Here is a 22,425-nt window from a genome sequence, read left to right on the forward strand (position 1 = left end):
GAAATGGACCCTGCAACACGACAATGACCCAAAGCATACCAGTAAATCCACCAAGGGCTAGCTGAAAACTTAGAAATGGAGAGTCCTGGAATGGCCGAGTTTAATACAAGATCTTAATTCCATTGAGATGCTGAGATATTAACAAGTGTGTAAGCCTTGGCCAACTTCATGAATTAATAGTCAGAAACAAGTATGTATTGCACTAAAATTGAACCATTTACTTTTAGGCTATTCTCTGTGTTACAGGTTATCCTGTCTAGGCCAAATATTTTTTAAGGTGGCAAGCACTATTTATTATTTACATTTATGTTAAATATTTTGACTTAAATATGGCGACGAGATCTGCTCTCAAATATTAGCAGGTCTGGTCGTCCAAGCAAGTTCACCCCGAGAGCAGACCGCAAGATGCTAAAAGAGGTCTCCAAGCACCCTAACATGTCATCACTAAAGTGCAGGTAATACTTTAGTACCAGCCAGTCTTTATGGTATGCAAATCTTGAGGTATCTCTTGGCTTAGAACTAGTATGGTTACTATACGCATCAGTCTAAGAACGAAAGATTAATAGCTGGTAATGATGATATAGCAGATTTCTTGCAACCGTAACTGAACCTACAAAGAACTGTTAGATACTGCATGCATCTCTACTATATGACACTACTGTGCTGGCAGAGCTTTCCCTTGTTGCATGGCAAGAAACTTGTACACTTGATTTGGACTCTTGTACATGGGTTCATGTTTCTTCATACAACATGGTGTCTAGGATTAAAACATTCCACTATGAGGTAGGGCAAGCCATTGCTTTTATGTTGTGGGCCTTCGGTGCATTATGACAAAATCACATTATCAGAATATTAGTATCCAACTTAAAATCATTCCTACTGGACTTTTACTGTTCGTTAATCATTTTGCAGAGCAGGTTTCATATAGATGATAATTATTCTACAATGAAAGTATTGTTAACAATGTTTTAGACTACAAACTGCAAGCAGTTCTTTCTTTATAATACATTATCTACATTCAAGAATCGTGAGTGAATAACGTGAGTATGAAATTACATCTTGTACTCTATCCTGCAGTTGTAATAATATTGCTATGATTCCACTCACTGGCATTTGTAGCCAATAGGAAATTATCGTTTTATTGTGAATATGCCAGCACTGATACCTCCACTAAAACAAACTGTAGGAGTTGGAATGCTTATTCACATTCTTCACTCAATGCCAAGTATTGTCAATTTTAGTGAGAGCAAAACGTTGTCTGTTTTTCTAAAGAAGTTTAGCACAAACAATAAGTAATATGATATAAAACAAAGGAGTTGTGACCTTATAGTATGGTCCCAGGCTGAGGCCAGTTTTTCTCTTCTGCCCTCTTTGTGGGGTCTGTTGAAACTTCATTTCTTCCTACAACACAATCGAGGAAATACACTCCTGTGTGCTTGAGCAGCACATATTTTCCTCGTTTCATACTCAAGCCAGTTTTCTTTTCCCACTGGAATATGTAGGGACGATGCAAATGTCATCCATACAATTTTATTTGCATTGTTTTTGAAGTTTTATATTAGCTGTTCCTACATTTACTTCCTATTTTAAAAGTTTTTTCTTTACTTGTCTACTTTGCTTGTTTCATTAATGCGGTGTTTGAATAGGCATAGGAAGACTGTATTCATAACAAAATTCTAAATACAATGAGATTCTAACCGTAATATCTATTGTTTATTTATTAATGGCTGGTAATTCATGTTTCATCCTGTACTTAAGTTTTTTTTTCAAGAAACAACTAACATCTGTGAGAGAATCAAATTTAAGGAGTAATGATAACAGCGTTTACAGTACAATTGTTAATTTAAGCTATGTTCATTGTTATTGATGAGGAGTAGAATTCTCCAAAACTGAACTGGACCTCCCTTGAAATTAGAATTCGAAGTAAAACAATTTTCGGAACATTACGTTTATTTGTTATATTTGCTTCTGTGCGGCTATATAAAGAACTGAATAGTGCCCAATGACACTTTTATCTTTACTTCAACTATTCATTTTTTCATGGGAAATATAAAGCATATTTATACAGTAACCGTATATTTGATATGATATTTACAAATATTTCTAAAACTTTTGACTTATTCATTACATACATATTGTTGTAATAAGAAACATTGTACAGTACTGTAAAGCCCTTATGACCAATTAGGGAGATATTTAAAACACTATTTCGGTTATAAATCCGAGCCATCGCTACACAGGTAATACTACTGCCTGCCTGATAAGTATTTTTCAAGTTATGTAAACCAAGAGATGTTACTGTTGGTTGCAGTTAAGCTTTGGTATCCATAATGTATGAAGTGAAAACACTTTTGTTTCTGTTATCTGTTATGTGGTAGAATAGTAGAATGCAGTACAATCAAACCACGTATCTACAACTTAGGATGCATTTCCTTTTGTGAATGCATATATTTTTTTAATTCTCCAGAGTTTTACTACATTGGTAATGTGAAAATGAGGAACTAGCAGTTTCTTGTTGTTAGCAGCAGCATGAAGAAAACCAAAGAAGAGGAAGTAGGACAACAATTTATTGTTTTGTAATTTATATTGTATTACAGTTTTATAGATGTAAGAGTTTGTTTCTTAAAAGTCTCTCCTCGTGTAATATTTGAGTGTTGTCAGACAGGATGCCATGACAGACTTATTTTACTTCTTCCTATCGTTCGTGCCATCTTTGCTGCTGAGGTATTAGGTATATCGTTTAAGAGGAGTATTATAATTAGAGTTAGAGATTTAAGATTGTAATTTTAGAGAGAAGGTAAATCTATTTTTTCAGTGTTTTAATTATTTGTCAGCTATAAACATTTATTTTATTCATTTTGTTCTACATACTGCTTATTTATTCTTCCAAGAACCTTTACACTAATTTTATCATTACCTCTGTGATCTGCAGCTCATTATTTGTTCCTGATTTGGAATGAAAGTTCGTTTGTTGGGAATATATAGAACCAAGTCACTTTATGCAATTATATTTAACCTAATACGAATATAAAAAGATGCAGTTACTCTGAAATCATTCTCTATGCATAATACAACTTTCTGCCAAATTTGAGGTATCACCACAATTATCTCAAATGCTAGAATTAAATTATTATAATGATTTAGAGCAGAACTGTATATTTGTATCACACTGAAAACGACATCTTCATGCCTGTTTAATATTTAGAGAGATAAACAGCCAAAAAGTGGTAAAATTATTGTTCTTTTTCTCCCTTTATATTACAGCTGGACCAAGCAGAAACTCGATTGTCTCCAATTTATTTTGGTTTATAACTTACTCACTTTTACTTTACACCATTACCTAACATATTCGTGGGTTACTCTTTTTATTTTAACTTGACCATTTTTGTATATGTAAATTTTTTTAGCATAATATCTTCTAAAGAAATATTGCTCATTCAAAGGAATCAGAAGCTATGTAACTAAGCTTTCGAACAAAATCAATTTTATTCATTGATTGCTGAAATTATATACGTAAAGAAATAGTAATTGGTTTCATGAGTATTTTCCAACAAGTCACATCAAACATCAACTAAACTGAATTTTTGCATAAACTAATAAACAATACAAAAATTATATATGTATTATAACCATAAATTTTTAAACCAAAGTATTATATATATATTTTCCTGCAAAGTAATTTCCTATTTAAGCTGTATTATGACTCATGTTCTTTCCTACATAAATTATGTAGACATTAAGATCTTAAAGATGTATGTTCAGGTCATGGATTTAAAGTTTTAAGACAAGGATGTTCCTCATACTTGATAACATTGGAAAAAAAAACGATTAAAAATTAACTTGGGGCAAATAGATCATCGAGAAAGAGACCTGCAACAGGTTGTACCCCGAAGTAAGTAAAGTGAGTCGTCTTGTAACACGCGATAAACACAATGATCAGTCGCAAAAGCAATCCACGTACTTTAGGCAACAGAAAAGATCTCCATATGGTAAAGCAATGTAAATCATATGTACACAGTTTGTTTCCACGACATACCTGCTCAATCATTGCGTATGAAAACAGCTGGAGAATAAAGAGGTGTTCATGCCATTTCATAAGTAGGACCAGTGGATTTCTGTGTGATTGGGCAATTGAAATTAACAATGTGAAATTATCGTCCTTCTACAATAGATATAACGTAGAAAGCAACATAAAGGAGAGATGAGATTTGGAATAAGACTTATCTGAAACTTTTGAAATGGAAATTATGCTGCATATTTTATGTAAACAACTTAGTAAGGCTCCTAAATCATTTTAATATAATTTAGTTAGCTTTATCATTTGTAGTGTTTAACAAAAGTTACTACGTTAAACTTTATATTTTGCTTTGGGTGTCAATATTTGCTTCTATGGGAGTTACAACCATATAATTAACTTTCCGTGTTTTCAAAAATTTTTATTGCTTACTTTCCATAATAAATTTAATTTTTTTAGGTCATAACAGAGACTGTCACCAAGTTTGCTAGTCTTCTAGCTGTGGTGTGTGCGTTATAATGTAATGGTCAAGAGTAACTTCCATTATTCATTGCTAAACAGTAAATTGGGGTTGAATAGTGTTATCTAGCTGCCTTCTTTCTGCTCTGTCATTTCGAATTAGGAACAGCTCGTGGAGATAGCCCCTATCTAGCTATGCGCGAAATTCAATAAAAAAAACACAACAAAGCCAATAATGAACATTAAACAATTATTGCTCGATTCATATTAATTGCAACTTTATTAGTGCAGAAGGTGTTAGGCTTTTTACCCACGGATTTGAATTTTTACACACGTGTTATTGTCAGTTTCTGTCATAATTATCAAATATATCAGTCATCGACAAGAGGTCTGTTTTTCATGTCACACAATATTGTTTCTTTAAATGAACGCTAGTTGCCATCCTCTTAAGCAATTTGTAGCTGTACTTAGAATATATTTCGATACTTTCAGTTTAATAGACATTACTGTCCATATAGTAATAGTAATTTCAAATAGTTTCATATTTCTACTTTAGTTATTTATCTTTAGCAGCATTCTTTGGTTTATTAATTAAAATATAAAATCATAACAATAATTAGTGATAGGAAAGATAGAGTACGGCAATAAATACGAAAGAAATGTCATAAATATGAAACTCTATATCATACAAACATTTAAGAAAGTAAAATGGGTCAATCACTTTACATGTTGATTTACTATATTAAGACATTTATTTTGTTCTTATTTAGTCAGCTTGGCATGATCTAGTGGCTAGGGCGAAATGGAAACCTGATACTGAACATTTAGGCTCTTTTCACTGTCGGACATTATCATGTGATGACAATACTCATTATTCAGTATTAAAGAATAGTCCTAGATTTGGCGGTGGATTATGTTGTCTATCTTCTCTCGAGTCCATTAATTCAAAATTAGGTTTAACGAAAATATCTCTCGTGTGTGTCTTTGTAAGAAATTCAAACAAAAACTTACAGTTTTTAGCATAATTTCATTAACAGTATTGGTTAGTCTATAAAATCTCACTTTCTTATAAGATTAAATATATCTTTTATTATAAATATTGATTTGTATTATTACCTTAGTGTGTGGACTTAGATCAAAACTTAAAATCTATCTGGTAATAAGAATGTTTATGTAAGTATACTGTTCCTAGTTTCTTAGTTATTATTTCATCAGTTTTTCAGACTACAATTCGTGCCTTTGCTTCTTCTTCCTGATCAGAAACAATATTGTTCCTTCTCAGTTCATTTTCAATTTTCACTTTCATTTCTTAAAATATCATCTCTTGTTGTAATTTTTGGTTTGATTCATTAATAATAATAATTTTTAATAGTGTAGAAGGTATAGTTTAGCTAGTTTGTTTGTTATTGAGTAAAGAGCTACACAACGAGATACCTGTGCTCTACCCATTGCGGGTATCGAAACCCGGGTTCTAGCGTTGTAAGTAGGAAGATATACTACTTTGCCACTGAAGGATCCGGTGTTTGCCTCACGTTATTTTTCCATCTTATATGATATATTACATTTTTGTCTTTTATAAAGTTTCTACTACATTGTTTATCAGATGAAGTCAACTCGTTTAGTTTATCGTACTTTTCTCTGCTGGAAGCGTCTTACTTACAAACAGAACATTTTAATTCAAAGAATTTTTTCTACACAGAAATGTTCCAGATGCTCACAGCTTGATTTTTAGATCCAAAACTTTATATATCCACACTAGTACTTAAATGACGTTAACTGTTTAGATTTTTATTGAATTGTTCGTAGAATGTTTCTTCTTTTGCATCTGAATACTCAGATTTTGGTCCGTATGCTTGAATATTTCATCTATTAAATAGTCTTGCTTCCAGTTTGATCAACAACGCTCTATCATAAATTGGCCAAAAAACCTGTTAGTGTTTTGGAATATAATCTCCACTCATCATTGTTGTTCTTCTTCCCCTCGATAGGTGAGACTACAGTTGCACTTTTTTATACTTATCTATCCAGTACATTTTTCTTTACATAGGCCCAAAATATTAACTTTCAAAATGTATGCATCCTGAATTATTTTGTCTAATTTATCTTCCTTATACTTTTTCTTGTATACAATGTATGTTTTCATATAGCAAAGTTACATCGGACTATCTGCTGAGTCCATCGAGGGGAATCGAACCCCTGACTTTAGCGTTGTAAATCCGTAAACTTACCGCTGTACGAGCGTGGGACATTTTTATATACAAGCTGACAAAGCTAAAACTCTTACTCCGTATTCTTACAAACACTACACTAGACAACAAGCTATCGTTTTCAGTATGTTCTATAGTGTGTTTCTTCCATATTATTACATATGTACGCTATGCATCATCGAAGACCATTTGGCTTTGTTTATATTACACTTTTCTTAGGATTTGCGAATTATCCTTCTTGAAATTTTAAATACAGGTAAGGCTTCATCTTTACAACGATTACTGACTAGAGGTTTCTGTCACAAGACTATATTTGTTGTATTGTCTCACACTTGTTGTTAGCACAATCTGTAGATTGCTATAGTCTTCATGCACTAAAGAAGGCATTTACTAACAACTGCCTTTTACCGATACAAGGACTTCGGTTAAGTATATTATTCAGAATGTGCTCATTGTCATGTAATTGCAGTTCGGAAAGGCACAGATGAGAAAACCTTGATAAGGGTTGTAGGTGAGAGATGAGTTTTTCAGTGAAGATCATGGATAAGAGTTAAGTGTCTTCATGAGAATCATAGGTTGAAAGTTGAGTATGCTTTAATGAGGACTAAAATGTGATCTTCCGGAGAGTAGATTCTTTAAAGAAAGCAGAGCAACTGCTCCGACAAATGAGTTATTGACTCCAAAAAAATCATCCTATACGTCTAGAATTATTAAATACCTAATCATGGAGATAAGGTAAGGTAAATCATGTTTGTTTTTTTTTTACTAATACGTCAGCAATATATGGCAAGCAACTCTATAATAATCTGTTTTTGTTGTTTCTTATCATGGTCATTTTTTATCTGAAGTTGTTGAAAATCATATATTCAATGAAGGTTTTCTTTACTCAAGTTCATAGCGTTACCGAAGTATGTAGATTAATGCCTTTAGTGAAAATCATCAATTGAGGTATACCAGCCACAACTAACGATTTTGTTGTCGACGTTTAATTTTTTAAACTCCAAGAATGGTTTAATATCTTGTTTAATATTTGGCTTCTTTGTTTAATTTCGCCAAAATCTGCATGAAAATAATTTCGCTAATCATCTTTAATTTGGAACAGATATACTGAATGGAAGGTAGCTAGTCAACATCACCCACTGCTAATTTTTAAGATACTTTCGCCAGATCGAATAGAGACACTTGACCGTCATTCTTATAATACATCCATGGCTTTAAATGCGAAGTGATCTTTGTTTTTTTGGCTGTAACGGGATGCGAACCAAGAATCTCAGATCCACAGTCTGGAACTGGGTCGCACTTGACCATTCAATTTATGGAACCTGAAGGTTATTTTATGAAAATAATAATATATAATAATTAGCAGAGTGTTTATAATTTGCCAACATATTATTTTCTTCAGAAAATATTTTTTGTCTATTTTAACGAATATTTGTACGATTTTAAACGGTTTGAATATATTTATATAATTAAATACTGTTTTACCTCTAATGGATTTCCATGTTATTTCTTTAGCTATAACATCACCTTGCTGGTAAAAAAGGACACAAGATCAGCTTCCTCCAGTGTTGTTGTGAAAGTAATCGAGAATGTTGATGTTAAAGCTTTTACTCTACTGGATACACCACATTTGAACAGCCCGGTAAATCCGGAGAGAGATTTGAAAGTGTATTATCATGCAGAAGATTCCTATATAGTTAAACAGAACTGTTCAAAAATTATAGTTGGTAAGTAATAAAAGTTAACGCAATTTCACCACAAAATAGAAATAGAATATTTTATATAGTAACTATAAAAAAATATAAATATCAAAATTTTAAACTTAAATCCCCATGAATATTTATGTACAAAAATCATATATAGAGTGAAGAGAAAGCTGAAATTACTGACATAATAAATTTTTTCCCGTACTTTGGTATGAAAGTGATATTATAGATGTCTATATGAGTAAGTATATCACTACAACAGACATTTCGGCACTGTAAAATATTGACTGTTAGTTTTGTATATCGTAGGTAAGACATACTCTTATCAAAACAACAGCTTAATTTAGTAAATCCTGATACTGTTTCACTAAATAATGATAACTGATGACTTAAGTAAGAATTACACAATATAAACACTGATAATTAGTGACTTAAGTAAGAATTACACAATGTAAACAGTGATAACTGATGACTTAAGTAAGAATTACACAGTGTAAACACTAGATTGCATCAATAGATGATCCATGCGTAAAAGTCATAATAACTATTTTATATTTGACTACATTCATTGCATATACAGGTTTTGTACTGAAGTGATAAATATATGATATTAAGATAAAATTATTTATATGAGTTCCTACGTTCAGGCATCTCAGTGGCTATCCAGTTTGCAAAAATAAAAATAGTATTGTCCACATACCACGCTCAAACTAAGCACTATTTATTAATATGCAGCAATTAAAATCAAAATATTTACATTTTATAAAAATCAGGTTTCTCAGCAACTAATCTGTGTGAAATATAACAATTTTTATTCAAAGAAAGGTGCTTTAGGAGCTTCTCACAGCATTTCTTAACAAACATTATTCATGTCAGTTAGATACATCAATAGTTTATCAATCGGAAAAAAAGAAGGATCTACAAGTTTTATCTTTCAGTTGTCTTATCAGGCAGGATATAAAACAATTTTTTACATGTTTCCATATTCATGTGTTTCAAGCTGTCCTAAATGTAATACTAATAACAAAAATAATATATATCTACCTATCTATTTACCTATCTATCTGCCTATACATATGTATGTAAGGGAATTATAACGATTTGATAAAATACGTAGTGTTTAATTTAAGTGTAACTCATGCCCACCGTAAAAATTGTAATGAATGCCCTATAGTGGCTCGATAAATATTACACAACAGGACATTCCCAGACATCTTAACATAACCGTTGGTACAAAATAATATATATGTCTATAAAATAAGCACATATTAGTTTATCCACAAAAATGTAGTATAAGCATACACAGGATCTTATAATGATACATCTAAAAGAAATATAAAAAAGCGTTTCACAAATTAGATTCCTCTGATAGAAGTAAACTATCCTGCTATATTGTGAAAGAAATGTGACAACAAAGTCAAGAGTATATGTGTCCTACTTCTATGCTAACTTCGCTAAATTGACTGGAGGTGAAACTATAACGAATATGACAAACAAAATATTAAAGGTCAAATCTAATTATTAAAAGTATCATCAATTGTGTATCTTTGGATCTTGATACAACTCAATCAGAAAGAAAATGTTTTCATATGGTGAACACAGGTGGAAACGTCTTATGTACAGCCAAAATTTGACCGTGTTATGCCAAGAAAGACAAAAACACAACAAACTACAACTGAAATTAAACAGTAGAAAAAAGGAAAACGTGTATAATTTATAAAAGGGTTTTATTGAAAACTTTATGTACTGCATAATCTAGTGAAGAGATAATAATGGAATTCATCTGTAATACAGTACCTGGGAGCACAATCCTGTTTTTATGATTATTTTTGGCTACTTTGATAGAATTAAAGCAATCTAAAAATATCGCAGTGTTAATTTAACATTCAACATTATCGATCTATTAAATTCTTATAATATTACATGGAGTATTCTTGATGAAAGAAAACTTTAATAAAATTTCACTTATAAGTTCTTCTAGTCCTAATATCTATAATTAAAAATACAGTGTTGCGACTGTGCATAGTATGACTATATATTGATACATTTTTTCTAAGCCTTATATAGTATTGTCACTTTATGTTTGGTTGTCCTTTATGAGGACAACCAGCATGTGTGAAAAATATCAGCACATGACTTTACTATAGTGCAGTTAATTTTCACACAAGTATAGCTTTCTTGTAGTGTTTGTCTTGTATAGTATTTTCCTTACAATTTACGTAACTGTTTTCACATTGTATGTAAACAGTGATACTAGGAGTGTGCACATGTAGATTAAGATAATAGTGTTTGAGTAATATAGAATTAAGACAAATATCGATTATTTATAAATTGGTAGACCCTACTGTACGGTTGTTTTTTTATTATAGAAAGTGTCAAACATTGGTAAGAAGTCTGATAACCAAAACTATATTTCAACCTTTTCGATTGCTTGATAAATATTAAGCAAACGGAAGAGATTTGTGCGTATCAATAAAACAACAATAACAGAGACAGTCCTTTACTAAGCACTAATAAACGTATTTAAAATCAAAGTAATATTATATATATAAAACAAAACTAATCAACATGTTTTGGCTGATCCATTCATCAGCAGGATATTTATTTCAATTCATAATATTGTATATAGCAAGTCCGTATAACTCATATCGTCACTGATGTGGGGTGCAATATTTTGTTTACATGGAGATATAAGAAGTAACATTATATTGGACACGTAACAGAGCCATTATTTAATAAATTGTTATTTCGCGTATTTGTCTCAATACTGTCTCTACTCTTTCTTTGAAAAACAAATTAGTTATATAATTTTTGTTTGATTTCATCTCACCCTAACCATGCATTTTGTTGTTTTTCTTCCTTGCAGCCAAAGAACGTTTTCTGTATGAAACCTTAGTTTTAGTTTTGTGTACATAATTCTAGTTTGATTTTAAATACATTTATTTGTGCTTGATAATTTTGTTTCATTGATTAGCAAAATAAAAATATTTAACAGTATTAAAAATTAATACTTTCTTTTGAGTCTATTGAATTGTGATAAACTTATGTACAAGTTACAACTTTTACAATAAGAGAAAGTTTCATTTAAACGGGTAGACATTCCAATAGCTCGTAAGAACATTCTCACGTACAGAGGTTTTAATGGTAAATAAGATTTTACTATTTAAATCGACACTAATTTTCCAAAATCACAAAATATATAGCTTACTCTATCCTAACTGAAAATAAAACTAAGTCTGTAGTTTAACGTAGAAATAATAAAAAATATTTTAGGAAAAGCTAGACAAAAACTGCAAAACAAAAAATGCAGTGGACTGAAATATTTCTCAAAATTAACTTAACTTTAGGAGGGACCGCGCACATTTCACAAAAACCCAAAATATTATAATTTATCAAAATAAAATTAGATTGAAAACTAGAAAATATTTATCTATGAGCATAATTTAGCAAAACAAAATCTGACATTGTGAAGAACAATGTAATCAATATTACAAATATTCAAATCAGTGAAACTCAAACCACAACTAAATAATAAATTAGTTTGTTTTTTTAATTATAGTAATAAAAAGTAACATATTTTTCAATAAGTTATTATATTCGTTATTATATAAATGTAATATGTATATATATGTAGTTAACTATAAACAAAAACAAGCCGAAACAAAAATAAAATAGGCTGCACCAATTGAAAAGATCCCAGGGTACAGGCTATAATGTGGAATATAAAACGTACCCTAGGTTTTGGAGGTGACTATAGAAGTAGGACCCACATTGCGGTGAGTATACACCGTCTATCAGTCTTAACCTCTGTTAGTCAGTCTCACATAAAAAATTATTAAATAACAGAATAACGTAAACTAAGAAATAGAAATTAGGAGAGCGAAATGTGGGTGTTCAAGCCCACAACATCCCACATTTGTATTACCCTTCCCTGTCTGCAGACAATTTTGGGAAAGTGACTGCTCTCCAAAGCAAAGAAAAGGAAGAAATGAATAGATAAAAATTAAATGAAAAAATAAATAAAAAATAAGGTACTACCACTTGGGGTTAAGGAAGTCAAATAAACTTACTTCCTGAAGCTAGCATTCCAGCACCCTTTATGGTGGTAAGACACTAATTAGTAGTCTAGTAGACGAATTATACTAGTATAAAATACCCCAACCAGTTATCTAAACTAACTATTGTAACTCCCAACCACATTATAGCCTGTATCCTGGGGATCCTTTCAATTGGTATAGCGTTTTTTACTTTTATTTCGGCTTATTTTAGTTTATAACAAACTGACTTTAGTCAGATGTTTGGATTTGCTGTTTTTAACGCACTTTTTCCTTTTGATTTTGTTTTATTTTAGTTAGCTTTTCAATATTAATATTCTCTTTCTATATATATATATGACTTATGCATACATAAATATAGCATGTATAGTATATATACAAATGTCTAGTTTTGTAAAGAGAAATCTCATGTTCGATCTTTCTATTTTCATTAATCTATTTGAGCTTTTGAAATTGAAGTCACATTATGTAATGACACGTACGCAGCTTGGATGAGCAACATGTATTATACATTATAAAATTACCTTTGTCATTTATAAAAGAGCTTTAAAGTATTAATATTTAGTCAGTAATAGAATATTATGCACACTAGAAAAACTTAAAATTAATGTGCACTTATTTATTGAAACTCTGCATAAAGTACATGCTGCACGAATACATCGTCACATTTTTCTTTTTAAACTTTTTAAGCTGAATTAAAACCAAAGATTTTATCAACTTAGTCATCACCCTAAGTCTGCTATGTTCTTCTTACCAAGAGCGGACTTACAACGCTAGAAACCAGGTTTAATACCCGTGGTGGGCATAGCACAGATAACCGTTTGTGTAGTTTTGTGCTTAATTACACACACACAAACAAACAAAGAGCGCTGAGACAGAGAATCTGTAAAAGTCAAAACTAAAGAAAATATGTTTATCTATAATATTTTGAACATTAAAAATGAAATTGCTTTCAAATTAGAAGAGAAAGAATGTACTCAACTATTTATCTAAGTTAAAGAAAAGAATTTGTGAAAAAGAACTTCTGTTAGCAACAGCTACAAATAATATAAGTATTTTCAGTTGATCTAACTACAAGACAGTATTTTCAGTTGATCTAACTACAAGACAGTATTTACATGAAACAATGTTGTTACGCTGTATCTTATTTTCGCCTCAGGTAGTCCTTCAAAATTTTCTTCTGCAAATGGGACCAAAAAAAAATCCTAAAACATCTAACAAAAAGTATGATAACAGCGACGACTTGTATATCACTTCAAGATATGTCTCCTGTGAAAATTCATAAAAGCTATATTAAAATATTATTTATAGTTTTCTCATACCAGACATATGTTGTACAAAGTAATGACATTTTTAGAAGAATATTATATCTTGAACACGTAACAACTCCATTATGACCACCTCTGTACCTAGCAGATCATTTTGGCAATCATTTTTTACCTTCTTTTCCTCATTAGATTCCAATTTGAATGTTTCTCTGGCTCTGTTTGCACGCTTTTCCGATTTATGGTAGATGCTTGAAAATAGTCACTAATATTTATATACTTTTTTGTAATGTATCTTTATCGGGATCAGATTTATGATCATCCCATCCAGCACACTTCTTTATTTACACAAGTAACGTAGATGCTAAATAATCAAAATAGAAATAAAGAAGTGTGCTGGATGGAGTGATAATAAATCTGATCCAGGTAAAGATACAGTAAGCATTGTTTATCTTGGAATAACAAGGTTATTTAATGATAGTTTAAGCCACATCGGAGTACAGGATTTTTCACCTAATCAAATTGAATGATAATGTGTAGGTGTTAATTGGTCTTTCAGATGAAATGCTTGAACTTGATGATCTCAACTTGTTTCAGTATTGCAGATCATTCTACACTTAGACTTCACTTTCCCTCTTTATGCCTATCAACTTTATTTCGGTTGTACTTATTCCTATCAAGAAGTGACTCATACTATAATTGACATAATAAATTTCCTTTTAATGCTATAATCAATAACATACACTTAAACACAGATTTTGGTTTTCTTGTTTATACCATATTACTTTCTTCTGTTACATACCTTGGTTTATTTATTCTTTCTCACATCTTCCATTTTGTTTGTTTTTTATTGATTGATATCCACCAGTGACCTCAGCGGAAAACCTGAAAACTTATAACGCTAGAATACCTTTGATACCTTTGATGTACACAACACAGACATTATGTAGTTTTTAATTAATGACAAACAAAACCTCCATTGTTCATTGAACTCCTGTTTTTTTATGTTATCTTCTCAAACAGTGCCGAATAGGTCTTTTTTTTTTGTTTTAACCATGCATCTGGTTCCTATATATATCAGACTTTAACATTTCACAAACATAGGGGATCTAGTGGTCTCTATATTGCTGAATTTCGAAACACTACTCACTCCAATAATTTTAAAATAATGTAGAGTATTGTTATACACTAATTTCTTAAAGACTACACAAAATCTGGTCGCCTTCTCATCTTTATTTTAGCTCCAACTGGTGTTTCTTCCATCATCTGTCTTCTTGAATCGTTTTGCAACTTACACCAATAGAATTTTACTTGATCTGACCAGCCTTTTCAACTTTACAAATAATTCGTGAAAGAGAATTCTTGAAAGTTGTCTAGATTTCTCAAACAGTCAAATTATTCTGCATCGAATGGTAGAAGCATGAGATTATGCATATTGTATACAAAGAACTTACCTCGTACATAATTCTTCCTTTCGTTATGTAATACTCGATAAGCTGATTTACATAAAAATATATGTGTTGTTTTATAAAACGAGAAGAGACAATTTATGCACGTATAGAAATACAGGAAATGTTTGTAAATCTCTGGTTTATACACATCTTAAGTACAATTTAACCTGTGTACAAAGGGGTTGTCCTGGCACATATTAATAAACTGAAATTTTAGTGTCGTATCATTATCTATAAATGGTACTATTATTAATTTTTTTATTAGATATGTTTGCGTAGTCTTATGTTTATCTTATACATATCTTTATTTATTATTATTGTTATTTTACTAATACTATGATTATTTTGTAAATCATTAAAGATTCATTGATTACAGGTTAAGAAAAGTTTGTATTATGCTACGATTTATATTTACTTGACCAACATGCTTAAATATTAATTAGTAAACTCGTAATTAGAAAATTCAAGCAAAATCACTTAACAGCAATAGATTATAGTTACAACGCTTGATTCATTTCTCGTTTTCAATAGTTTTTCAATTTCACGTCGTTGTGATAACGTATGGACGGCTTCTGCCATACAATATAGAGGATTCAGACTTTGCAGTGGATCAAATTCTTGTAGTTAATCTTGGAACTTCTGCCCATTTACTGTTTTCAATGAATTTTCTATCTTTATCCTACAAGAAACTGAACATTTTTATTTGCTGTCATAATTTGTTTTTCATTCTAAGTGTTACATACGCATTATTCCTCTAAATTTTTGCGTTTATGCTTAGCCGAAATCGACAGTTTTTATATACCTTATTATACCTTTTTGAGTTGACAAAATGACATCAACTAATGTAAACTAACAGCTGGTAAAATGCAAGATGACATCTGCCGTTAGGATATGGTACGTGATGTTTAATTTGTTCTGTATAAAACAAACTTCTTATATAAATTTGATGTACTAAAATTTGTTAGTAAAGACACTTTGGAATTTAGAAGATTACATTTTGAATATACTTTTATCATCTATTAATCAATATTCAACAACAAGAAATGAAAAAAAAAACATCATTGGGAAATTCTAAAACATGTTATTTCAACTATAGAAAACATGAACCTCGCAAACGTTGAAGTACCACCGTTTAGTAACGTTCCAGCAACGTATTTCCTACACGTTGTGACAAAGTCGTTATTTGCAAAAGAACTTCATATTGTAAAATGTGGTTACTATGCTGATCATAACATTACCAAAGTATAACCATCAGACAACGTTGTAAAATATTTTGTGTTTCTTGAGGTACTGAAGTTTTCTAGAAATGGCTAGTATCACAACGTGAAGAAAGTGATTTTCAAATATTTCGGTACTGACATTCTTTGACAATGTTATTTATTAAGTTATATCTCCATAGTTTAAATATTAAACTTCATCACGTTCTGGAGATGCAACAAATGTAATTATTACCTTCTGATTATAGGATTTAAAAAAAACTTAATTAATTGTGGTTAACGTGAAATCCATTTAACTGACAGCATAGTAGATGAAACTTTTATCACATATTAATAATAATAAACATTGTGCTTTCTTTTTTATGATCAGACTTGTAAAGTTAAGCATATTTGTACAAATCCTAAGTTTTAATTTTATTCTGCTCATTGTGGTGAAAGTTTCTGATTGCTTTTATGAAGTCTGTTAAACTTACAGTACCAAGCATGTTTGCTGTTATTTTATTCATTGTAAAAAGCAGTATTTTAGCTACAATGATGACTTATCAGTTCAACATGTTCATTGTCATAACTATCTAATACCTCAGTTCAATTTTCCACTTCCTCAAAATAAAAAGGATTATATATTACTAAAGTCGGATAATTAGAGATTTGGAGTGAATTGATGAAATGTAACTTTTTCATATCTTTCAATATCAGCAGTTTCCAAATTATTTTGATTGGAGGTGCTTGCAAACTAATTATCCAATACTATGTTGTGCCAGCGTTAAAAATAATAATCAGTTATTCCAGGATATTCCTCCAAACAGCGTCACAGCGGTAAGTCTGCGAAATTGCAATGCTAGTAACCGGATTTCGATACTCATGATATTTTGACCATAAATATTCCAAAGTATAAAATATTAGCAAATCTGTAAATCTTAACCTTACAATATCATTGTATAATAGCTTAGATGACAGTTTCAGGTTCATGAACGTTGATCAAATTACCTACTGGTACCTAGGCAGTATAAACTTTCCTAAGTTTGCTTTCCTTAAATGAGAAATGTTTTTCTTCCTTGTTTCTTTTGTATGAAATCCCTAATGACATCATTAAATGCTAATTGCATACTTTGTTTTTGAAAGATAATAATAACTGACACATTTAACTAATTATCAGTTGTGATTTTCAATTCAAAACCAAAAGTTACAAAAAAGTGAAAATGTGTCCTGTTTCAAGATTTTTGTTGTCCCCTTCTCAAGTAAAAACTTTGAAACAAAATAACAAATATAAAACATCGGACAATTTTCAGTTACCACACAAAACTCACTGTAATCAAGGCAACCAATCATGGGTGATCCACCTTAAAAGTAAAAAAAAAAAAAGAAAGAGAGAAATTTGCCCTATCACTACTATCTTTTGAATGCATATTAATAAAATTCATATCAAATTGCAGATTGTAATTCAACTTTCAGTATCCTACATTAGTTAATTTCTTAATTTCAAAGTATTATAAAAAGTAGTGAAATATCAATTTTTTGTGAGTCGCACTGGGTTTGATCAGATTACATTTTGTGATGCCTACAATACAATGTCAAGAAACTAAAAACTCAAATTTATGATATTGGCAAGTTACAACCCAAAATAAGAACATCAGCCTACCTTTTTTTTTTTTACTGAGATATAAAATTTATCTAATCCACTATATTGGCTTTGCTCACCACTTCATCATTTAAAAAAAAAAGAAAAAAAAGGGTCGTTTATCATTGCTTGAATTTCACTACCTATAATTTTATAACTAGTCGAAAACTCTATATTTCTGTTGGTCTTTCTAAGTTATTTACGAGAGAAAATATCTATACTGTTAGAGAATTTGAACTATTATGATAAATACTAATTTCCGAATAGAAATTAGATTTTTTTTTGTGTGAAAAGGTGAGAAATGTAAACTCTGACCACAGGTAATTAGAAGTTTTGTGATAAATACCAATAATACTATACAATTAATTTTGCACGTGCAATCTTTATTTTTGTTATGCTTTGATAACTTACCTACGACCTAGAGAATCAAGTATAATATTATATCATAGTAAAGAAAATAACAGATGAAATGTAAAGATTTACTAAAAATGAAATGTATGATATTTAATTACGAGATTTTAGTTTTTCATTTGTTTTCACTATTTATTATTATGAAAGTAACTAAGATCATGTAAATATAAACTTATTAAGATAAGGTAATAAAAATGATCATGAGATATAAGCATCAGCAGCTTGTGCGTTACACATTTCAATTCTGTTATATGAGCTGCATGTGTTCCGCGTAATTTTCAACTTCTATCTGTATATTTTAGTCAACACAGTTAAAAGGTCAATAAAACAAAATACTGCAAAGATTCGTGTACATTATCAAAAACTATAGTACAATTATTCTCATGGATACTATTGTGGTAACGAGCTGGGTTGAATCTACACAGGTCATACCACTAGTACTAAACCAAGGTCTTTATTTCCCTTTCCGAATTAAAATCTTAAAAGAAAATATCTCACGTTCATCAATAGACAATTTTCAAAAATATTGTAATTGAGCCAGCAAACTGTATACCATAGATGTTAAGACCCACACATAATTATGGATTATTTTTATAATAAACTGTAGTTAATTTGTGCAACCCGTACTGATTTAAGCTGTTTTGTTTTTAGGTTTTGACTGCATTGAAAATGTATTGTCTCTATGTCATTCTTGGAATGGACAAACAAAATATTTCATCATCCCTACTTACAAAATGTCAGCTAGAAAATCGTATTATATGCTTTTCAACTCAGTTGATGAAAAACTTTCAGACAGCTTCCCTGTATTGACATTCACAACAGCAAGAGCTCCAATAGGTGGCACGTTTAAGGTTAGTCTAAATATGTATCATGATTTATTAGTCAGACTATATATCAAGTATTACGATTTATCCTGTAAAAGTATGAGGCACAAACATTATAAATTACATCTTATACACAAAATTGCAGTTTATTACAAATCTGTTTCTAGACACAGCCATTCCAAATTTTCAGTTTTATTCAATTGGCAATAATAATGGCAAACTCTAGTATTTTACATACACGTATAGTGCATTGTTAAATCTTACAATGAGAATATTCTGTAAATTTAGAGAATAGGCGGGACTTTCACCACACACGTTTATCAATACACGTTACGTGCTTTTCTAAATACATATTTAACTAAAACAAACATCAATATTAAAATAAATATATGCTACTAAATCCGCTACAACTAGTTATTTTAAATTTCGTTTCACTGACTTTATCAATAGATATTGTTTATTTTTATTCTTATATGTTGCCAGTCTTTAAATTATACAATGAATGAATAAATGAGTATTTATTGTTCATTGTACAATTTACATTGAAATTTTTATTTGAAGACCGCAAACTCGCAATAAAATTATGTGCTTCAATACATGTTAAATTATTAATCACCCATTAAAAAAACTAAAATGTAATTGAAAAGTCATGTAGTGTTGATTAATCTAAGTATTGAGCTTAAAAAATAGAAAATGAGTTCATTAAGACTAATAGAATGGTATGACATAATAAATATACACATTTGTTCTTTAATAATTTGATAATTTAATTTGTATATTTATCTGCAATGTATATTATTCTGTTATCATTTAGGTAAGACCATCTATAGACTCTGCCTTGATAATGGATTTCACTTTAGATGCAAGTGAGGGATGGTGGACCAGTATAAACAGATATCCTTTAACTTACCAGTTCTTTTATACAACATTGAAAAACGTAACGAGTTATGCTATTGAGTTAACCAATTCCATTTTTACGGGAATTGCCAGGAATGTAATATTGCCATGCAGTAAGTTTTTGTATATAATCGTTTTCGTTTGTATTCCTTGTTCATATTGTTGACTTAAACAATGGAACTTTATGTAGTATGAGTGAAATGATCTTGAGATGCTGAAAAATATATTTTTTGTTTATAAATAGTTTTGAAATTTATGATTTAACTAGTGTGATGAATTTTATTTTATCATATTTTGAATCCATATAGTATGTTTAATTCAGTCTACATTAATATATATATATATATACACAGAATACTAATACTGAACAGTTAAGTAAAATTAAACAAAATGAAAAGGAAGGACTGCTTTAAAAAAAGCAAATCTAAACTTCTGATTAATAATATTTTTTCGTAAGCCCAAACAAAAATCAAAAGCGCTACAATGTGGGATATAAAACGTACCGCTGCGGAAGTAGGATCCACATTGGAAATAAGATCTTTTCGACTGATGCAGCGTTTTTTATTTTTGTTTATAACAAATTATGTGTATATATTATACATGTATGTTAGTTTAACAATCACGCTCGGTAACTTTATTCCTTTTGCAAATATTTTTGATATATTAAATGCTGCTGTCAGGGACTCTACGTTTAAATAGGCAGCGTTTTGTAAAAAAATACACGAATTTTACAGGTATTACATACATATGTACTCTATTATACGCTTCTCAAAGCCTGATAATATAACACTAATACTACCGTCGGCGTTTCTAATCACATACTAAAAGAGAGCATGAAATTCAAAGAAATGATAAAATTTGCTTTATTAAATCAGATACGCCATATTTTTGGGATATCTCACATTTATTTTAATCGAAACATAAATGCAACAATACTACAGTTTCCTTTTGAAAATCAGATATGCATGCTGTATTTCTGGAAATATTATAGTATTTTCCATAAAATGATACACACAGCATTTACACAGAGAACTTATGAAGTTACTTGGTTAAGCACTTCAACCACACAGTTGAAAATAAAGTTAAAATACTGCTTACTTTTAAAAACATGATGATTTTTTTAAAGAGGCACACAACGCTAAATCTCAAGTAATGTCTATTGTTTCAAATAGGAAGCGTAATACTGAACGCACAATAATACTCCAGTCTTTCTTTGTTGAAGCTAAAGAAACGTTGTATAATGTTCCATAAGTAATCACTTTTAATTTTCATCACACTTAGTTTCACTTGATTTTTCGAAATAAAAGTCAAAATGCATTTTTCTAAATATGTTTGTCCATTACCTTATAAGTGTAACGAGTGTTGCAATAATAAGCGTAAATTATTAATATAGTTTAGGTTCACCTAGTCTAGAGCCAACTGCATAAACTGTATCATGAAAGTAAAAATGTCGATCCTGAATTATACTGTTTTCTGTTATATCACTAACGTTTTCAATATAAGAAAAATATCTTTAATCGAGACTCTAAATTAAGAAACCAACAAATTTTTATTCCGGTTTTGTCTTCTATACATTTCATTTTATGTTTTCAGTACATAGACTGACAATAATCTTAGGCTACACTTTTGTTGCTAAGCAACATAGAATTGAAACATAGCTCCTGAGTAGCACAGCGGCATGTCTGTGAACATACATTGCAAATAAGTTATTGGATGTATAGTTTAAGTATATATGTCCAAAAAATTTGTAATAATCTGATAATTCGAGGAAGATATCTAATGACGTCCTTAACTAATTGTCTGAAACTGATCGGTTTGTAATGTTCGAAATCTATAAACGTTTCTAGTCATGGACTATTTTACATTTCAAAAGAAATAATTTCCTCGCATAGAGTTTAAAACAATGTAACAACAATATGAGATGCATTATTGTTTTATGAAGCATTTTGAAAATAAAATCAGATATATTAATCAACGGTTATGATTCAGTGTTATAACAAAACTCTAAGATATATTAACATACTATTTACTCAGACATCTTAGAGACATTTTTATGTTACGACAAAAAATATGTTAATCAAATTTTAAATATAATTCACTATACCCTTGATACTTGTGCTGGAAAAAATACCCATACTGAAAGAATTAAATAAAATCATATTTACGATAGTTCGTTTGTCTGACAGCGTAAATATTTTCAAATAGGCCACAATAGCTTAAAATGCTGAGTATGAAAATGGCAGAATTAAGAAAATTCAAGCAAGGGCATGGAAACTACTGCAAATGTTTGTCAGTCAAGG

The 22,425-nt window shown here is 30.2% G+C and overlaps 1 protein-coding gene across 1 annotated transcript in view; it reads left to right on the forward strand.

Annotated features, from left to right (window-relative positions):
- Positions 1-22,425, forward strand: part of LOC143244700 (uncharacterized) — a 170,376-nt gene that overhangs the window by 73,940 nt on the left and 74,011 nt on the right. The window contains exons 19-21 of the mRNA XM_076489818.1: positions 8,197-8,408; positions 19,056-19,255; positions 20,043-20,238. Coding sequence (XP_076345933.1) covers positions 8,197-8,408; positions 19,056-19,255; positions 20,043-20,238 — 608 coding nt within the window. The remainder of the gene's footprint in view (positions 1-8,196; positions 8,409-19,055; positions 19,256-20,042; positions 20,239-22,425) is intronic.

The sequence above is a fragment of the Tachypleus tridentatus genome, chromosome 2 (assembly GCF_004210375.1).
Source record: "Tachypleus tridentatus isolate NWPU-2018 chromosome 2, ASM421037v1, whole genome shotgun sequence".
In the NCBI taxonomy this organism is placed as follows: Eukaryota; Metazoa; Arthropoda; class Merostomata; order Xiphosura; family Limulidae; genus Tachypleus; species Tachypleus tridentatus.